This window comes from Heterodontus francisci, chromosome 5 (assembly GCF_036365525.1).
Source record: "Heterodontus francisci isolate sHetFra1 chromosome 5, sHetFra1.hap1, whole genome shotgun sequence".
Lineage (NCBI taxonomy): Eukaryota > Metazoa > Chordata > Chondrichthyes > Heterodontiformes > Heterodontidae > Heterodontus > Heterodontus francisci.
The window spans coordinates 56461925-56483784 of NC_090375.1; the positions used below are offsets into that span (position 1 = coordinate 56461925).

General features: G+C 42.2%; 1 protein-coding gene across 1 annotated transcript in view; it reads right to left on the bottom strand.

The window, feature by feature from the left end:
- Positions 1-1706: 1706 nt before the first annotated feature.
- wnt9a (wingless-type MMTV integration site family, member 9A) overlaps positions 1707-21860 on the bottom strand; it is a 94704-nt gene continuing 74550 nt past the window's right edge. Inside the window, exon 4 of the mRNA XM_068031474.1 lies at positions 1707-7126. Coding sequence (XP_067887575.1) covers positions 6644-7126 — 483 coding nt within the window. The 3' untranslated portion in view covers positions 1707-6643. The remainder of the gene's footprint in view (positions 7127-21860) is intronic.

Sequence of the window (21860 nt, forward strand, 5' to 3'; positions counted from 1 at the left end):
TGAACCAATGTAATGCAAATTTAATTAAAACAATCTTGTGTAAATGTTTTATTGCTATACATTTAATAATTTTATCCTTTCTCATCATGTCTTCGAAAAGCATTCTTGCCTATCATTCATCTCAAATTAGCCCAATATACAAATAAAATCATATACCCTTTGGCTCAGTGGGTAAATGCATTGCCCTGCATCTATGTTTTTGTAACCTCCTGACTCAACTATTCAAATGTTTTCCTGGTCAGCCTCCCACTTCCACATTCCATAAATTTAAGCCTATCCAAAACTCTGCTGCCCCTATCCCATTCACCCTCCACACTGGGGCTGGCTCAGCTAAATTGGCTCTAGTTCACAACATGGTGATTTAAAATTCTTATTCTTGTGTTCAAATTCCGCCATGCCTTGTCATCCGTGTATCCTACTCCAGTCCTACAAACCTCCAAGACCTCTGCATCCCCCATTTCCATTACCCTACCATTGGCAGCCATGGATTCAGCCATCTAAGCCCCAAGCTCTGGAATTCTCTCCCTAAACCTCGTTGCCTCTCCTCCTGTGTCTTCTCTTTTAAGTACCTCCTTAAAACAATTCTTCAATTCACTCAAAGTTTCTCATTGAACAGTCCACAGTGCTATTCCATTTGATAGATTAAACTCAGCTCTCTCCAACAAATGCCCCCAGAATTCTGGATTCTCATTTGTTGATTGTCACAAGAACTAAAGGAACCCATGGGTGTGAATTTCTACTCTTGTCCTAAGTTCTCTCACACCCCAATTCAGGATTTGCTTGCTGACTCCAATTATGCAAGTATGGATCACTTCAATCTCAAAGTGTTTACCTGTCTCAATTGGGAAAGAGACAGCCTCCAGTTAATAGGGAGTTCTTCTGAGGAGGGGATGATTCCTCCCATAACATTTGGCACTAGCTGGACCAAGAAGACAAATGAGCAGGGCCATTACAGGGCAAAATGGATATCAAGCTGGGCAGGCTGCAGACATATTTCTGCAGGGAACTCTAGTCCATCGATTGGCTAAGTGGGACATAGCTGGGTGGAACTGCAGCTTTCCTCACACTCTGATGAGTAATTTTGATGATGATGATTTTAACAAATTATTCTAAGGACTCCATGGGGACCTAGACACAACTTCAGACTCTTCGACAGTTTGTGGACAATGTTGTTCCCCTAAATGACTGAACAGTCCCAAATGGTACCATTGATACCATTCCAGTAATCTGAGCACTCCCACAAGTTGGGGGTTGAGATTCTTGATATTACCAATGAGAATGCTATGAAGTGAATTTTACACAACACAAATCCCCACAGGTTATTAGATGCCTATCATGGCCTAACTACCTGCAGAAGGAGCGAAGCTGAACTACAGACCCTTATGAAGCCCCATCTTTGTTCACTGATGGAATGCACAAATGGAATGGAACGTAGGCTCCTCCACACATCTATATGATGATTAAAAGAGAACTGCAGTCTCCATAGCTGCATAGACAATGCTGTCTGCACAACTTGTCTGATTTTCCATTCATTCATTAATGAACGGGTAACTCTCCACAACCCCTGCCCCAAGATATTCCCCTACACACTCCACCCAGGCAGTATTTGATGTACAAGTACAAAAGATGCAATTTGCTGTACGTTTTTTAAACATATATTACCTATCACCACCTCCCCCCCCACCCACCACCACACACTTCCCCAACATACACCTCACCCAAGTACCTATAACTCACATTGAACATATGCTTCTGTTCGGTGCATACAACCATGTGATATCCTTCAGAAGTGACAACATCTCTGCCTAAATTCAATGTTATCACTTCAATAAAGGGACATATTTATTAAGGTCTCGCAAATACTATTTACTGGTATTTAATCAAAACCTCTTCTATGTGTTTTGAATGCTTATTCTTGTGTTCCTTTTTACATTTTTTTAAGTTATCCATTCTGCTGAGTTGGAGGAAGATATCCTTGGTTTGCCGTGTGTTAGAGATGTAAACCTATTGGTAAAATTTCATATGATCCCCAAGTTTGTGGCTTTGCCGGAAATGGCAGATGTCTCAAAATCTTTGTTAGGTTTTACGATGTCACCAACACACAGTGACCAGAGATAACCTTTGCCTTATGTGTTTCCTGGGATCAGTTGACCCAATTTTCCACACACACATACATGCACACGCACACTCACATGCAGCCATTGCACCCCTTCCCTCCCACTAACATTTACATATTTTATAATATATATATATTTATGATTAGAACTGACCAGTTCTGTGACCGTTATACTATAGGTTACAGCAATGGGTACACTTTTATCAGCCAGTGGTGCACTGTGGTAGAAAGTTAAACTAAAGCCCTTCCAATACTGCTACCAGGGTCTATAAACTCTGCACTGTGCCAGTCATTTATAACACACCCTGCAATAGTGTGGGTTTACGTTCACCTTTATTTTTGCGTCATTTAAGAAAATCTTGGTATTATGATCCATGTCTGGGTGTCAAAACAGGTTACAAAACACAATGTCGCAACTTTCTTTGGATGTTCTTTCCCCAGCTCCAAATTACTATCCTCCTCTCTCTTGAAGGCACTGACTGGTGGGGTGTGGTTCCATGGGCATCATCTGCTCTTAGATACCTCACGCCAGATGGAGTTTTGGCAATTGAACTCAGGATAAATTGTAACTGAGTCTGAACTGTCCTTAACTAATATCCACACAAACACACACACACATACGTGCCTGCCAGTTGGAGTCATTGAATAGCAATCTGGAGTAGGAACACTTCCAGATCTTTTGGGTCCATCCTCTAGTCCAGAGGTACTGAGCCCAATCATAGTGCCTCTAATGGTTTCCTGGCTGAGATCAGCTTACGCAGTGTATGAAACCTGGGACCTATCTGCCTTGCACACCTCAGTTCTATACTTGGAAGTACATGTACCCACTAAGCCACTGAAGGAATTTTCAGTTCCCACTGGCACACTGTGATCTACAGGAAATAATACTAGGGTGTGTTATAAGAAGAGCATGTAGCACATTAATAACAGTCGTTTAACAAAAATCTAACAACAATTTTTATAATTCTATACAACTAATATGAGGCTGTTCACCACATCTGCATGCACTGAACCCTCCATCCCCATTTCCACCCTAGATGAATGTGTAGCTCCTTTGATTGGTTCTTACATTGCTCTGGGAATTCTAGTCCCAGTGTTGTCCAGCCTTGTCTTATTGAATTAATTTGGTCCAAGTGGTTTCCATGTCGTCATCCAAAGTATTCTTTGAGCATAAGAAACCATCTTAAGTATGTCCTGAAACCCAAGGTGCTAGAAATCTGGTCTCAGTCCAGGAAACAAAAATCCATGTACTGTCAAAATGATCTGATGTTCCTTGACATTTTTTTGGGATATTGTGTCTGAATTAAATGATACCAATCTGATGTGTTGTGCACAAATGGCTGAATGGATCAGTCTAGCAGCCAAGTCAGCTTCAAAATCTCATCAGTCCAGTATTTACTGATTTCTGAACAAGAATTAGTCATTTTTGATTAGAATTAGATCTAACCACGCATTTGATCATTCAACATTAGATTGGCATTCCAATTAGATCCAATGAACCCAAGCCACCCAAACTGGTCCATGGAATTTTTTTTTTAAAGTTGATGCAATGTTGACATTCTACCACTAGATGCCACCAGCATATTTAGTGAATACTATTTACACGGCATGCTTGTGGCAAATAAACTTAAGTTTCAGAAGGTGAGGTTCGATTGTGTTTCATCTTCCTGCTGCTCCTCGGTATGTTCCTATTTTTGTAATCTGCTCATTTCAGCTGTGAATGCTTTCCTAACGGAGCTACCGGTACTGAATCCATCTTGTAGAAATTAGAGGTGTCAGAGTTAAATAGCAGTTTGTGAACATGCATGGTGATACGTCAAATTCTTATAATAGAGTGCGGAATATGTAATTACTGCCACTGCTTTAGATCTTCAGGCAGTTAAATCCACTTAAGCACAGTAGGTTAGTATCAGAGACCAGCTTTTCCAACGACATGTGCCACCATGTCTACTTAAAAGTCTGCCAGTCTTCAGTCTGAAGAACCACAGTCCTTGGAATAAAATCTCGTCCTTGTCCAGCAGCCCTCCACAGTCAAGTCTACATTTTCGTGCGAGAGCTCTTTAATTTTATTGGCTAGTGCTTTTTCTGTCATGTATAATTGACCTACAACAATCATAGCGTAAGAACGATGGATAACGTTCTGACTCTACCAACATGGTTGTTGGAGCATACTGCAATTTCCATTTTCAATTTGGTTTCCACTGAAGGCTACATTGGGATGGTCAGTGGTGTATTGGTCTGTATTCTGGGAGACATTATTTAAAGTGAGTAGTTGAGGAGAAACAATGGGCCACATTGCTAGTCTGGTTTTCATCTGTTTCTATGTGTAAATCCTGTGTTTTCTATTTGTAAATCCTGCTTTCCTTGTATATCAAACTGCCTGTTCAGCAGAGGACCACAGGCTATTGGCGAACATTTAGCTTGCAGGCCTTGTTTATTATGAATACCACAACGTAATGAGATCATTGCGTCATTGAAGCGTGGGAACTCACTGCCATACACTGGGGCCACATAACTGTCCAGGGTTCACAATTTATGGCCATTTTATATGAGCTGATTCACGCCAATTAGGGTTAAAATGGGATGGTCCCAGACCCAATATAAACAGATCATTAATGTCTACTGGCATGGATACTACTACACTGTGGGCCTGCATCTTCTGGGAACTTGACAATTAACAGCCACTGGAGTGAGGAGACTTTCATCTACCTGATGCCTCAGCTGGATTCAAACGCACGTCCCAGGAATGAAAGGACCAGAACATATTAACACTCTGCTCTAAACCCTTTCCATGTACAAAAGCCGCTTTGTCTGGCTCCTTGTTCTAATTGCACTATGGAGACCTATTTTCTTTTAACAACCCAACCTGAACCCTGCAGAACAAACATAAAAACCGTGACCCTCAGAAAAGGCATGTTAAGGTTAAGGAAAGCTTTGCCAAGAACTTGCCGAGATTCTAAATAAAACCATGAAACATCTCATGTTTTCTTTCTCATTATTCCACACCCCACCCCATCCCGATCCCTATCCCTCTCGCTGGATGGCACTGATTCCTCACAGGATTACTGTACCATAGGCACCGGTCACCCTCATCACCTCACTATTATTCACATGCGAGCCATGAAAGCAACAGGTTACGAGGCTATTCAATTATGGGGGATGGGGTGGAGGAGGCATAAACCCAAACTTGCCCTCAGCTGACTTCCACACTCAAGCACTTCGAGCAGATGTCAGTGTAGTAATTAGGAATGAGGCATAATGGCTGATTGCCCGCTCTCTAACCCTGAAGCAGTGCTATCACTTGCCAAGCTGAGATTAGGTAGCTCAGCACTGGGAATCGATGTGTGGCCTTCCTAGTTGGTATGCCTGAGCTACAAAAAGGGCAGGTCTATTCAGCGACACTTGTCTCTGTTCTCACCATGTTTCTCTCCTCACGTCCTTGGGACACTGGCTCTTGCTGGGACATCAGTCGCAGATAGCTTGTCTTCTCTGGTACCTTACACCAGTGACCATTCTTAACTGAGTGCAGATAATGAACTCCAGCAGGCTGTACATTTATAGGCGTTGTCCCAGACCTACCCTCAGATGCATTTCCAGCAGGGAATACTGGATAGCAATCAGAAATAGCCACAAGTGTCTACTTCCCATTCCCTAGTCCTGGGGCACTGAGGTCAATTGCAGCCCCATCTCCATCCCTGTGGAGATCAGCTCATTCAGTACAGGCAGAGAATCAAACCTGAGTCTTCTCTGGTCTGTATGGTTCACCACTAGAGCAAAGAGGGACATTTACTCCCTAACTTTCTACCATTTTATGTAGATATGAGGAGAGCAGCTTACATAAAGTAGGTGTTACTCGATGATGTCATGAGCTTGGCCTGAATTCCCACCAAAATATGTTAAATATTTGGATTGTGGCTACCTTTTGATAATTCTTCATCCAATCAACTTTGGCTATTTGTTGCATAATGGCCTTTCAAACTGTTTCTTCACTCTTCTGCCCTTCAGCCCAAATGACACCTGCTAGCTCTTCTGCCTCTATCTGTTCTGTCCAATATTTAAAAAGTTTCTATGTAACACAAATAATTAACTAATTGAGCACTGAGTGATATGCAATGGACTTTGAAATTGTAGGCCTGAACAAGCCTGGTTGTAATCCATTGGAATTAAATTTCTTACATTCGTAACAAGCTCGTCAGTGGGAGACCTACTGAAGCATGCTCAGTTGCTGTTGACCTGCCATATGCTGAAGACGATCCATCATATCCAGGATGTTGCAATGAACTGGTTTGTTTAGAATCTGGCATTGTGCCATTCAATATCTATCTACCTTCTCTGTGTTGTTTGACTTTAGCTCTTTGAATCCAAAAGGTCTGTGATGGAGTTTATACATTTGATGTACATTGAAACCAGAATTCTCTCTATGTATTTTTTGGGACTATTGGGAATTCCTGCAGTTTGTCCTCAGGCAGAACTTTCCTGCTCCTCACCATAGTTCTCCAGAGCCTTTTCCATTGGAAATTGGAAGTTTTAGTCTTTGCAGGTATAAATCTCTTCTCTTTGAGTACATTGCTTACACTCCACATAACAGCACCAGCGCACTTGGCACTGACAGGGCCGTGTCACCACTCGACTCTGAGTATTGTGCCCTCGACCACAGCAGATGCTCTCACAGTTCTTGTCCTTATAGCATTTCCTTGTCGCAGTGCCCGGCGAGTACTTGCTTGGCCGGCAGAAGCTCGGCGAGTCATCGATATAGACCAAGTCAGTAGTTCTTGGGATCTGGTTTTGCTGGTGATGTATAGAAGCAATGGCCTTTTTCGGTGGTGTAATCTCCCCTTCGCCAGTAGCTTCATTGGTCGTGCTGCCCACCTTGAGTGAGGTCTCATATTTCAATTTGAGTAACTTGCCGATCTCATGGAAAGGGGAGAGCTGCCTCCAGCAAGTCCGAACGGTGCAGGAGCCAGAAACACCATGGCATTTGCAGGTGGTCTCCACACCGGATTTGATAACCTGTAGAAAAGACAGGTATACAGACATCAGTCAGTATAAAAAGCTATTTGAGGCAGCTCAACAGTAAGGACCACACGAGAAGTACACTTAGAATCTTCGAATTATACACCATTCGGCCCATTGTACTTGTGCTGGCTCTTTAAAGGAGCTATCCAATTGGTCCTACTCTCTTTGCTCTTTCCCCATAGCCCAGGAAGTTTTCCTTTTCAAGTATCTATCCAATTCACTTTTGAACGTTACTATGGAATTCGCTTCTGCTACTGTTCAGGCAGTGAATTCCAATTTATAACAACTTGTGGTGTGAAGAAATGTCTCCTTATCTCTCCCTTGGTTCTTTTGTTAATTATTTTAAATATGTGTCAAACCTTCTGCCAATGGAAACAGTTGCTGTCTATCTACTTTATCAAAATGCTTCATAATTTTGAACATCTCTATTAAATCTTCCCTTATACTTCTCTGCTCTAAGCTGAACATTCCCAGCTTTTCTCGTCTCTTCACGAAACTGAAGTCCCTCATCCCTGGCATCATTTTAGTAAATTGCCTCCATAGCCACCAGATGGCCTTGACATCCTTTCTAAAGTGTGGTGCCCAGAATTGAACACAATACTCCAGCTGAGGCCTAACCTGTGATTTATAAAGGTTTAGCATAACTTCCTTAGAGAGGTTCCTCTAAAAAGACGATTTCATTTTAAAACATGTGATTTCTGCAGGAATTCTCCCCATCATCTACGGTTACTTCAGCAGAGAATTGGCAGAAATCATGGATAAACAGTATAAATGACCAGTCACACCAATTTCTCCAGGGCTTCCATCCATTTTTGCAGAGATTCTACCTCCTCATTTTGTGCTCAGATGGGAGAGACTTTAACATCAGGAAATGAAACTTTGTTAGCCTCAAATGTTTCCAAGGTCAGGTATAGGACGATTAAAACTCTCTCTAAGCTAACTTAAAAAGAAAGACTTTCATTTATTTAGCACCTTTCATGACCTCAGGATGTCCCAAAGTGCTTCACAGCCAAGGAGGTACTTTCTGAAATGTAGTCACTGTTGCGATGCAGGAAATGCAGCTGCCAATCTATTCACAGCAACATCCCATAAACAGAGTAAGATAAATGACAGTTATTCAGTGATGGTGGTTGAGATATTAATGTTGGTTAAGTCAACAGCAGAGGTCCCTGCTCTGTTATGAGTAATGCTACTTGATCTCTTATGTCCACATGAGAGTCTTGTTTGCCCACTGCCCATAAAGCTGTACGTGAAATGAGTTTTGGTTCTTTATTCTGTCAGTCTGGACTGGAGTCAGGTTTATAGTGATCGAGGACCAATGTCAAACCCACTCATTTTTACCAATAGCAAGACACAGATTCTAGAATCTTCCTGCTTCAGGCTACAAAACAATTTTTAGAAACATGTTAAAGCCCAACATTTGGCCCAACAAGACCAGCCCACTTGCATTGATCACAATCCCACCTTCTCACTGCATAACTCAATCCCTTCTCTCATGGAATCATAGAATGATTACAGCACAGAAGCAGGCCATTTGGCCCATCATGTCCATGCTGGCTCTCTGCAAGAGCGACACAGTTAGTCCCACTCCCCCACCCTTTCCCCGTAGCCCTACAAACTGTTTCTTTTCAGGTGCTTATCCAATTCACTTTTGAAAGCCATGATTCAATCTGTCTTGCGTAAAAAGGTTTTCTTCAGGTCACCATTGTTTTTTTGCCGTTCACCTTAAATCGGTGTGCCCTGGTTCTCGACCCTTCCACCAATGGAAACAGTTTCTCTCTATCTACTCTGTCCAGACCCCTCATGATTTTGAACACCTCTATCAAATCTCCTCCCAACCTTCTCTTCTCTGAAGACAACAACCCTAGTTTCTCCAATCTATCCACATAACTGAAGTCCCTCAACCATTCTCATAAACCTTTTCTACACCCTCTCTAAAGTCTTCACATCCTTCTGAAAGTGCAGTGCCCAGAACTGTACACAATACTCTAGTTGAGGTGGAACCAGTGTTCATCATTACTTGCATTTGTACTCAATGTCTTTAATTATAAAGACTAGGATCCTGTATGCCTTTTTAACATTTTCTTAACCTGTCCTGCCACCTTCAATGATTTGTGCACATATACCCCAGGTCCTTCTGTTCCTGCACCCTCCTTAGAATTGCACCATTTATTGTATATGGCCTCTCTTTATCCTTCCTACCAAAATATACCACTTCTCTATCCAGTAGCACATCTAAGTGCCACTCTCTTCAGTAGCTTATCCCGGGATATGGGAAAAGTTCTGCCTGACTTCCAATATTACTCCGAAAGTCCTCATTCTTAATTTGGGTCCCTTGGGATTAAAAAATGAAATGGGTGGTACAATACTCTCTGGGCATTTTTAATAAATTTCTCCTGTAATTTTCCAATAATCTTTCCCAATGAGGGAGATTCTGCGCTGGGAGCAGAGAGATGTAACTTTTAGTCTTTACTCAACAGCAGATAAGTGATGACTTTAAAATGGCATTGTGCAATGTTGATGTATGAAAGTGTTTTGGGTTCCTATGATATTCCTCTGTCCAGTACAGGTGCTGTTGGGTGCAGTAGTGTAGTGGTTATGGCAAGCCAGAGGACAGGAGTTCAAATCCCGCCAAGGCAAGTTGTGAAATTCAATTTCAATAATTTGGTAACTTGTGTCTTGGCAGCAGAAATAACCAGAGAAGTTGTCAGATTGTTCTAAAAACCCAAATTGATTCACTAATATCCCTTTAGGAATTGGAACCTGTAACCCCTACCTGGTCTTTTTATTCATTCTTGGAATATGGGAGTGACTAGCAAGGCCAGCATTTATTGCAGACACCTAGTTGCCCTTGAGAAGGTGGTGATGGGCCTTCATATTGAACTGCTGCAGTCTGGGTGGAGAGGTTCTCTCACAATGCTGTTAGGTAGGGAGCTACAGGTTTTTGACCCAGTGATGTTGAAGGAATGGCAATATATGTCCAAGTCAGGATTGTGTGTGACTTGGAGAGGAACTTGTAGGTAATAATGTTCCCTTACATGAGAGGTATAGACAGGGTGGATAGCAAGAAGCTTTTTCCCAGAGTGGGGGATTCAAATACTAGGGGTCACGAGTTCAAAGTGAGAGGGGAAAAGTTTAGGGGGGATATGCGTGGAAAGTTCTTTACGCAGAGGGTGGTGGGTGCCTGGAACGCGTTGCCAGCGGAGGTGGTAGATGCGAACACGATAGCGTCTTTTAAGATGTATCTAGACAGATACATGAATGGGCAGGAAGCAAAGAGATACAGACCCTTAGAAAATAGGCGACATGATTAGGTAGAGGATCTGGATCGGCGCAGGCTTGGAGGGCCGAAGGACCTGTTCCTGTGCTGTAATTTTCTTTGTTCTTTGTTCTACACCTGCTGCCCTTGTCCTTCTAGGTGGTAGAGGTTGCAGGTTCTGAAGATACCTTGGTGATTTGTTGCAGTACTGCCACAGCACTCCGTTGGTGGAGAGAGTGGATATTTAAGGCTACACATTACTCCAGTCACCCAATTTGAAGGTAGAGGCTCACTACCTCCTTTGTCAAGATAATTAGGGGAGGGACATGAATGTGGCCTTGCAAGCATTACCCACACCCCGAGAACAGATAAAAAATTAACCTGCTCGACGTAAGTGGGGTCAATGCGTCTGTAGTGGGGTCGATGTGTTTGTCAGACTACAGACGGAGAAATGTGACACTAGTGCATGAGGCTTTTGTGTGCAGAATTATGCAATTTTAATGCAGAGTTTTTTTTATTAAATGTAATGAAATTTGTTCTTGGGAGCAAAGGGAATATATGAGACACTCTCATAAAACCTAACTATATGAACAGAAAATGAAAGCTGGCATTGCAGGCACAAATCAGCATCAATTCCACTTGTAACTCCTTACAATCTACACAGGTTTGTGATGCTGAATGGGTTAATGTGGTGTTTGAACATTCACAGTTTTATTTGCTGTCAAATTTACATTACTTCCCCTCTACCCCCATGCTCCCGATGGACTGCTCCACTGATGATGTCATGAGTTGACACTCTGCCATGCTCTGTGTATTATCTGTTAACCGCATGACATCATCCAGTGGAAAAGTCTGTCTGAAAAACAGGGGCATAGCATTTGGCACGATGATTTAAGGTGTTGATCTGAGATTTAGAAGACTTCATTAACTAAAGGGGATAATCCCTCTAATTTTGTGCATTGTTTTATCTTTGGACCATAAGAAAAATAAGAACAGGAATAGGTCATTCAGCACTAAAATTGCACCCTCTTGCTCTAGATTCCCTTTCCAGAGACAATCATTTCTCCGTATCTACCCTATTGAATCATTTGATCATTTTCAAAACTTTGATTAGATGACTCCTTAACCTTCTAAGCTCAAGGGAATACCAGTAAGTTTATGCAACTTGTCCTCATAATTTAGCATTTAAGTCCTGGTATCATTCTGATGAACCTGCTCTTTATCCCCTGCAAAGCCAAAATATCTTTCCTCAGGTTTGGTGAACACAGTACTGTAGGTGAGCGGAGGGGTGGGGTGGGGACCAAGGCCCTGTACAACTGAATCATCACTTCATCACTTATGAATTCAAACCCCCTTGAGATAAAGGCCAACATTCCATTTATCTTTCTGATTAATTTTTGTGTCTGCACTAGGTTTTAGTGATTTGTGTATATGGACACCAAAATCCTACATCTCTACAGCTCCTAGTCCTTCACGATTAAGGAAATGCTCCAATTTGTTTTGTTCAGATCCAAAGTGCATAACCTTACACTTCCCCACATTGAACTCCATGTGCCACTCACTTAGTCTGTCTATTTCCCTACTCCCATATACAGAATTTACTATGTCTCATGGTTGGATCTGAACAGACAATGTTTGGGTTGCTAGTCTAGTACCATAACCACAAGGGTCGTCTACCCTATCCCCCTGATCAGGTACAGCACAGTTAGGTATAGTACAAAACTTTCTCTGCAACACCCCATCAGGCATTATAAGATCAGGTGCACCAGGGGTCAGATGTAACTTCCTGCTCCTATATCTACACTTTTAATGGTAGCCTCCTAATGGTAGCACTCTCACCTCTGAGTCAGAAGGCTGTGGGTTCAAGTGCCACTCCAGGAATTGAGCACAAAAATCAATGTTGACACTCCAGTGCCGTACTGAGGGGGCGCTGCACTGTTGGAAGTGCCATCTTTCGGGTGAGACATTAACCTGAGGGTCCAACTTCCCTCACTGGTGGACATAACATTTTGAAGAAGAGCAGGAGAGTTATTCTTCCTGGTGTCCTGGCCAATATTTATCCCTCAGTCAACATCACAAAACAGATTATCTGGTCATTATCACATTGCTGATTATGGAGCTTGCTGCATGCAAATTGGCTGCTGTGTTTCCTACATTACAACAGTAACTAAACTTCAAAAGTACTTCATTGGCTGTAAAGTGCTTTGGGACATTCATAGGTTGTGAAAGATGCTATAGAAATGGAAGTCTTGTATTATTACACATTGCAGTACAGTGACTGTTGTTACAAAGGTCAGGAAAAGTGGCAGTTATTTTGCATTTAGCAAAACACCACAATCAAGAGTGAGATGAACAGCAAGTTAATTTGGAGGTTGAGGGAGGTCAGGGTTTCTTCAAATAAAGCCATGGCTTCTCCAGCTGCACCTGGTCCACTGGAATATTGGGTCTTGGTTTGACATTTCAACTGAAGCATTGAGCCTTCAGTACTGCTGCACTCCCCTCAGTGCTGTACTGCAGTGTCAGCTTAGATGATGAACTCAAAAGCTTAGTATGGGGATTGAATCTATGACCTTCTGGACCTGAGAGGAGTGTGCTTTCAACTGAGCCAAGATGACACATATGCACCAGTTGTGCCAAATCTGCTGCCAGGCCTCCACCAATACCACTGCAAACGAGTCAACAGAAGTTGACTGAGATGAATGGAACTCCTTTCAGTCATCATTCCTCCTCTCCCTCTCTGGCAGCAATAGGCCTTCATTTAGCAACCCTCACTGACAAGTTGGATGGAAATCCAATTGTGGAACTGACTGCTGCCACTGTTCTGTCCCCTGCTACTCCAATGAATGGCATCAAGCTGCTGAAACACTAGGGTTTTAATGAGTGATTTAGCAGCCATCATTGACAAAAGCATCAAAGGGAAATAATGCTCGGGAACCCATTTAAAAAAAATTCATTCTGGTTATGTGGGTGCTGCTGGCAAAGCCAGTATCTATTGGCCATTCCCAGTCTCCAGCTTACTAGGCCACTGCAGAAGGCAGTTTAGAGTCAACCGCATTGGTGTGGGACTGGAGTTACATATAGGCCAGATGGGGTACTAACACCAGATTTCCTTCCCTCAAGGTCATTAGTGAACGAGTTGGGTTTTCACAACAATTCTGCAATTTTATGGTCACTTTTACTGATACCAACTTTTTATTTCCAGAACTTTTTAAAACTAAATTCAAATTCTTAATCTGCCTCAGTACGATTGTGAGCTCACACTCTCTGAATTAGTTGTCCAGGCCTCTAAATTTACGAGTCCAGTAATGTAACCACTGGAAGTACATTTTCATTTAAATGATGAATGATGCTGCTTTGAGGAGGTATTGAGGTTATAATTAGACCACTGTGAACTGCCTACATATTGTCACAGACGTTTATCAGCTTCTGAAAAAAGCCTTGTGAATTCATCACTTTGACGTCATAGGCTTTGAGAAAACAATGCAGACTAGCCACCGTCTTTAGCATTCAAAAGTCATAGATGGTAACTTAAGGTGGGTGGTACACTTGCCTGTCATCTCTAGGATCTGGCTTCCAACCCAGCCCAGACTATGAGATAAAAGTCTGCTCGGCCTACTGACTGTAAGGAGCTCATGGGAAATGAGTTGGGCAGTCTCAATCCAGTTACTAGTGGGCATGTATCCATACCACAAAACCTTAATATGGTAGTGATTAGTACTCTATCAGAAAGGCTACAGGATGATGTGGGTAGGAAAAGGGGGTTGCTGGGGGAGGGCACAAAATATCACACTGGGGGTGAGGCTGAGGCACATCGTTAGAACACAGTAGATGGCACTTAACTCTGCATCTAGCTGTACTATACCTGACCTGGAGAGATTAATGCAAACAAATTAATGCAAATTTCCAGATCCCAACAATGCGCTGCGTCTACATTCTTCAAAGGTTAATGCTCTAATTGAGACGGAAGTGAGCTCAGTGCCCAATTAGTGGCGCTGAACTCTGAGAGGATATGGGAGATGCCTATTGGAGCAGGAGCCTCAAAGGCAGATGGCAGCCAGGTGGGGCCTACGCTGTCTTACACAAGAGAGGAAGCAGGAATTCAGAGGGCCAGAAGCCTCAGTGCACAGAGAATCGGCCAAACATCCAGGCAAACAGTACAGCATCCGATCTCACAGTGAAACACGTGGTGGCAAAATTTTTTTCCATTCCTTATAAAAGCTTTGCAGCTCCCCACATTGAACCCAACAACTGTGCACTAACATGCACCAGACTTTTGGGTTTGGTGATTCCCGCTTTACAAATCGCCTCCTGGCCCTCACCCGCTCATTAACAACTCCTCAAGGAGCTTATTAGGCCATTAATTGGAGATGAGCGGGTTTCCGGTTACCCCCCACCTGATCTCCCGCACCCCTCCTCGTCTCCTTCCGCACCCCTCCTCGCACCTTCCGCACCCCTCCTCGCACCCCCCACACCCCTCCTCGCCCCCTCCTGCAATTGAACATCCTTTTCTTGAACAGCCCTTGCTGTCTGAAATGGGAAGAGTTTCACTTCCAGCAGTAATATTTCTCATCTTGATGGGCACAATAGATAAACAAAGACAGAGAAAAACATAGCTTCGAAGGGAACCATAGCTCTCGGAGCCCAACAGACCAAGAAGCTCCCAGATTGAAGCCCTGATCTGTTCTGAGTTAGCTTTTCTCAGCTGGGTGGTCATAGCAATGCTACAATTAAACTCAGTAGGCATGCATTAGGCAGACAGTCTACTCCTTAATAATGACAAGGCCTTTTCCGGAAAGTGAGTGTATGTATCTGGCTATTGGTTGAGGACAATATTGTGCTGTTAAGTGAAGCTCCCGCAAATGAATAAACTGTGAAAACTTGCTCTCTAGGATCACACATGAAGCATAGGTACTTGGGAGAGGTAAATCAGGATGCACAATGTCTGTGGAACAATTCTGCAGCAAAGCAAAATGCTTTGGAGAGGAAGAGAGAAAACTGGAGGTACCAAAAATAAATCAATAGGAAAAGAGAATAAATGACCATTGTGTTAAGCTATCAAAGGGTCCGTGAGGCTGGATAAGTCATAGCCTGAACCTTGAGAACATTTACACCTCAGGCTGCCATTAACTTAAGTCCTGAATTAGAAATGACTTTCAGTTGCAATGGGATTAGTGCTTCTTTGCAGCAGTCTTTTTCTCAGGGAAAGAGAGAATGAGAGAGCGTACTTGGGAAGAGAAAAGACATTCGTTTTTTTCATAAATGACTCATTGAGAGCTGGAGCTCAACCTTGACACAAAAAAACTGAAGAGGTTTCTCTTAATTACCTCATCCTCACTCCAGACAAGCCCCTTATTTACAATGAGTTAGAACTCATTGAAAGTACTTATGGTCTTTCAAACAGAGCATCTGTGATGCATACTATTGGTTTATGTCTTTCCTTGTGCACTTATGACTAAATATGTGAGGAGCAAACAAAACAGAGGGAGAGGACAAAAGAAATCACTCATAGATAGAGAGATACAGAATGAAGTAGCGAGATGGAGAGAGATAGAGATGGAGAGGAATGGTGAATTAGAGAGACAGAAAGAGCTGTAGACAGATGGAAAGAGGGATGGAGAAATAAAGAGATTGGGAAAGAGAAAGACAGAGAGACACAGAGATGAAGAGAAATAGACGAAGAACTGGAGACAGAGGGAGAAAGATGAAGAGAGTACATAAACAGAGTACATAGACACAGGATACAGAAAGTAGAACATACAAAGAGAAAGAGAAAAACAGAAAGAGCCATGCATTCAGAATGAGGAAGAAAGGCACACAGAACAAGAAAAACAAGGGGCAAAAACAGAAAATGCTGGAAAAACCCAGCAAGAAAAACAAAGGAATGTATAAACAAAAAAATGAGGGAGAAGGAAAAAAAAAAGAGAAAGAGAGAGAACAAATCAAGTAAAAGTTCAGTAAGAAATTGGAAGAGAAGGAAGCTGAGAATTCCAGCTGGCCGCTCCAATATTGAATTTCACTTCCTGATTACATATACCTGCCCAACTTTTTGAAAAATGATCATTTTCTCTTAAAGCAGTGAGTAGAGGAGACTGACAGAAGTCAGCTTGTCCAGTCTCTGAGGATAGATGGGCCCTGTGAGCTGGCTCATCATTTTCTGAGGTGATGGAAAATTGAGATACCGGAGGTGGGATTCAAAAAATGTGACCGCTGCATAGACTGGGTTAGACACTTGCCATGACCATAGGGTCATGGGTTCAAGTCCCACTCCAGAGATTTGAGCACAAAATCTAGACGGACACTTCAATACAGTGCTGTCTGAGATGCTATCTTTTGGATGAGACGTTAAACCAAAGCCCTGTCTGCCCTCTCAGGTGAACATAAAAGATCCCATGGCACTATTTTTGAAGAAGAGCAGAGGAGTTCTCCTAGGTATCCTGGCCAATATTTATCCCTCAACCATCATCAGTGAAAAAAATTAGCTGGACATTTTCTCATTGCTGTTTGTGGAACCTTGCTGCACACAAATGAGTTTCCACAGTACTTAATTGGCTGTAAAATGTTTTGGGATGTCCTGAGATCATGAAAGGCATTACTATAAATGCACGACATTCAAAACTTCTGATCTCTGGGATTTGGGTTTTGATCTAAAAGGATAGAAAGAATTTATAGAGTCATAGAGTCATTTATGACATAGAAGGAGGCCCTTCAGCCCACTGAGCCCATGCCAGCTCTCCACGGAGCAATTTAGGCACTGCCTCTCCCCCACTCGATCCCTGTAGCCCTGCAATTTATTTCCTTCAAGTGCCCATCCAATTTCCTTTTGAAATCATTGATTGTTTCCGCTTCCACCACCCTTATGGGCAGCGAGTTCCAGTTCATTAATACTCGCTGTGTTTCCCCTGCATCTCTTGCCCAAAACCTTCAATCTGTGTCTCCTAGTCCTTGTACTATCGGTTAATGGGAACAGTTATTCCTTATCTACCTGATCTAAGCATACTAACATACAAATTAGGAGCAGGAGTAGGCCACTCGGCCCTTCGAGCCTGCTCCACCATACAACAAGATCATGGCTGATCTGATTGTAACCTCAACTCCACATTCCCACCTACCCCCAATAACTGTTCACCCCCTTGCTTATCAAGAATCTATCTAACTCTGCCTTAAAAATATTCAAAGACTCTTCTTCCACCGCTTTTTGAGGAAGAGGGTTCCAAAGACTCACGACCCTCAGAGAAAAAATTTCGCCTCATCTCTATCTTAAATGGGTGACCATTTATTTTTAAACAATGATCCCTAGTTCTAGATTCTCCCACAAGAGAAAACATCCTTTCCACATCCATCCTGTCAAGACCCTTCAAGATCTGATATGTTTCAATCAAGTCACCTCTTACTCTTCTAAACTCCAGCAGATACAAGTCTAGCCTGTACAACCTTTTCTCATAAGACAACTCGCCCATTAGTCTACTAAGCCTTCTCTGAACTGTTTCTAATGTATTTACATCTTTCCTTAAATAAGGAGACCAATACTGTACAAGGTACTCCAGATGTGGTTTCACCAATGCCCTGTATAACTGAAGCCTACTTTTGTATTCAATTCCCCTCGCAGTAAATGATAAATTATAAATTATAACTGATAAATTATAAATCATTCTATTAGGTTTCCTAATTACTTGCTGAACCTGCATACTAACCATTAGTGATTCATGCACTTGAACACCCCTAAGCCTGTCATAACTTTGTACACCTAATCAAATATCCCCTCAATCTCCTTTACTCCAAGGAGAGCAACTCCAGCTTTTCCAATCTAACCTTGTAAATAAAATCTCCCATCTCTGGAACCATTCTGGTAAATTTCCTCAGCACCCTCTCAAGGACCCCATATCCTTTCCAGAGTATAGTTACAAGAACTGGACTCAATACTCTAGTTGGGGCCCAACTAGAGCTTTATAAAGGTTCAGTAGAACTTCCCTGCTTTTGTACTCAGTGCCTCTATTTATGAAGTCCAAGATCCCATACGCTTTGCTAACCATACTCTCAATATGTCCTGCCGTCTTCAAAGATCGATGCATATGCACCTCTGTTCTTGCACACTCTTTAGAATTGTGCCGTTAAGTGTATACTGCCTCACCCTATCTCTTCTGCCAAAATGCATCACCTCATACTTCTCTGTATTAAATTCCATCTCCCACTTGTCTGCACATTCTGCTAGCCTATCTATGTCCTGTTGCAGGCAGTTTATATCATCCTCACTGTTTGCTATTCCTCCAAGTTGGGTATCATCTGCAAATTTTGAAATTCTACTCTATATTCCAAGATCCAAGTTATTTATATATAGCAAAAAAAAAAGCAGTGGTCCTAGCACTGACCCTTGGAGAACACCACTGTTTACCATCCTGCATTCTGAAAAACAATCATTTATCATGACTCACTGTTTTCTGTCCTTAAGCCAATTTTTTTTATCCAATTGGACACTGATCCTCCTATTCCATGAGCCTCAATTTTGTTAACCAGCCTTTTATGTGGTACTTTATCAAACACTTTCTTAAAATACATATAGACCACATCCACCGCATTCCCTTCATCATCCATTTCTGTTGTGCTACAACCAGGTGAGAAAGGTGTCTAGGGTTCCCTTTCAGCCTTCACCTGGTCTTACTGTAACAGGGTTTAATTTCACCCATTGGTGAATCCTTGTTCACCGCTTTCCAATTATAAGGCAAAGAAACCAGCACAAACAGACTTTCTTAGGTTTAAAGAAGAAAAGTTTAAATTTATTAAGCTTAAACTCTAATTCGGTTAACGCCTATGGACACACAACGTGCTCACGCTAGCATGCATACGTGATACACATATGCAAACAGAGACAGAAAAGAGAAGAAAAATAAAGTGGAAATGTTTGAGGCAATTTCTTCGAGCTCACTGTAGAGTCCTTGATTGTAGGTAGATCTTGCTTTTCGTTGGGGCCCAGTATTCTTCTTAAACCTTATACGCTGTAGGAGACTTTTCTCTCTTGGGGTTCATGTGTCTTCAGTGGATTCAGAGGCTTGTGAGAAAGAGATGGGAGCAGACAGGACAGATCTTCTCAATCCAGGAGCAAACAGACACACTCAGTTCAAACTGTTTTTACAATTCAGAAAAACCCAGATTGCCAAGCAGGTTAGTCATGTGACTAACTGGTCTGGCCACGTCTTGGATTGTATCACCTTAGCAGTCTCTGGAATGCTCCTCTTACACACAATACCTGGTGATCAAGGTCCATTGTGGGTTGAATGTGTCAGGGAATGGTCCTTTGTCGTTCCAAGCACCATCTGTTAATATGCAAATGTCTTTTCCAGCCATGGCTGATCTGTTTAACAAGTTCTTTCTTCACTCCAGTAACAGTTTAAAATTAACGTTTATGATAAAATTAATGTGCCTCATTCTTGGCAGGTGGGGGCCTAGCATGACAGTTGCTTCATCAAAAATTCCATTAGATTAGTCAAGCATGATCCGCCTTTCACAAATCCATGCTGGCTATCCTTAATTAACTCAATTAATAAAAGCAAAATACTGCAGTTGCTTGAAATCTGAAACAAAAACAAAAAGTGCTGGAAATACTCAGCAGTTCTGGCAGCGTCTGTGGAGAGAGAAGCAAAGTTAACATTTCAGGTCTGTGACCTTTCATTCATTAATTCAAACTCTCCAAGTTGCTGCTGATTTTTTTTCCCCCTGATTATTGTTTTTAAAACTTTACCCACCACTGATGTTAAATTAACGGGCCTGTAGTTACTAGGACTGTCTTTACGCCCTTTCTTGAATAAGGGGATCACATTTGCTGATCTCCAACCCTATCTAGGGAACATTGGAAGATTGCCCTTCCACTATCTCCACCCTCACTTCCTTTAGCACCTTTCATGTCTAAAGGACAACCCAAAGCGCATTACAACCAATAAACTATGTTTGAGGTGCAGTCACTGCTGTAATGCAAGGTCACAAAACAGCAATAGGTTAATGACCAGATAATTTGTTTTAGTGATGATGGTTGAGGGATAGGTATTGGCCAGGACCCTGGGAGAATTCCCCTGCTCTTCTTCGAGTAGTGCCATGGGATCTTTTACATCCACTTGAGAGGGCATATAGGATCTCATAGGTGTCACTGGAAATGAAAATCAGAATGGATGTCTAACAGGCAACTGAATCAATAAGCCTGCTTTATATCTTCCATTTCCTGCACTAATAACTCTTCCTATTGAAGAGAACAAATTACAGATCAGAGGAAAAGAAAAGTAGTGAAAATTAGGAACAAATGCATGAAAATATATTCAGTTCCCCCATTATTGCAAATCCTATTGACAATAAAATACAAGGTACCTCTTGATATAAGAGGTTGTGAGCAAAGCTCCTTCACTAATGAGATACTAAGAAAGTAAAATGCACTGTCATCTCTGCAACACACTCCCTTTCCCCAGCACATTCTGATATCCCACCTCCTTTTCCTTTCTTTTCCAAAAGTTTTATGCTTCTCAAGGTGTTAGTGATGGGGAATGGAACTCTTCCCATTTCAGTCAGTATCAAGCACTCCCAGGTCAGGGCACAGCACAACCGCATGCATAGCTTCCTTTATTATGGTCCTAGAACATGCTGCAGCCCCAAGCTCAGAAGGGTGCCCCCTACTGCACTAGTGTGACACTCTTCTAACACCAACTATCTCTCTCTCTTTCTTCTCTCAGCAAGATTAGTACTGAGTCAAGGATGGGTTTGGGCAAATTCATTCTGGTTCAACGTATAAAATGAGCCAGGGAGTCTGACACTGAGCTGGTTCCTGACAGTGTTTTGCAATACAATGCAGGTATGCAGGGCTTGTTTAGCAGGCTAACATGAGAGGTCTTTTACTGCATTCTCAGAATGTGGGCATCACTAGGCCAGCATGCATTGTCCATTCCTATTTGCCCTGAGAAAATGGCAGTGGGACTTCTTCAGAACTGTTGCAGTCCCTGTGGTGAAGACCTTGCTTTCCTTCCCAAGAGGCATTTGTGAACCAGTTGGGTTTTTACAAAAACCTGACAGCATCATGATCATTTTATCTGATACCAGATTTTTTTATTAAACGGAATTCAAATTCTCAAACTACTATGGTGATATTTGAATGTTGCTCTCTGGATTATTAATCCAGGTCAATCGATTACTAGTCCATTAATATAGCCAGGATACTATCGCAACCCTTAGTAGCAGCAGCGAGGAAGAACATGGGTCAATCCTATTCCCAGAACAAATAAACCTGCTCATTTCTATTTCCAAGTGCAGCCAACAGCAGAAGGGCAGTGTGCTTACTTTCAAATGGACAGTAAGTGCTGTCAACAGAAGGTGTGAAAACTGCTCACAATGTGGACCTATGCCTATTGAATAACTGAGTTCAAGGTGCCCAAACCAATTTTTTATGTAGGACACCTACAACTGACTGACAGGACGAGAATGGCTTTTATCCTCTCC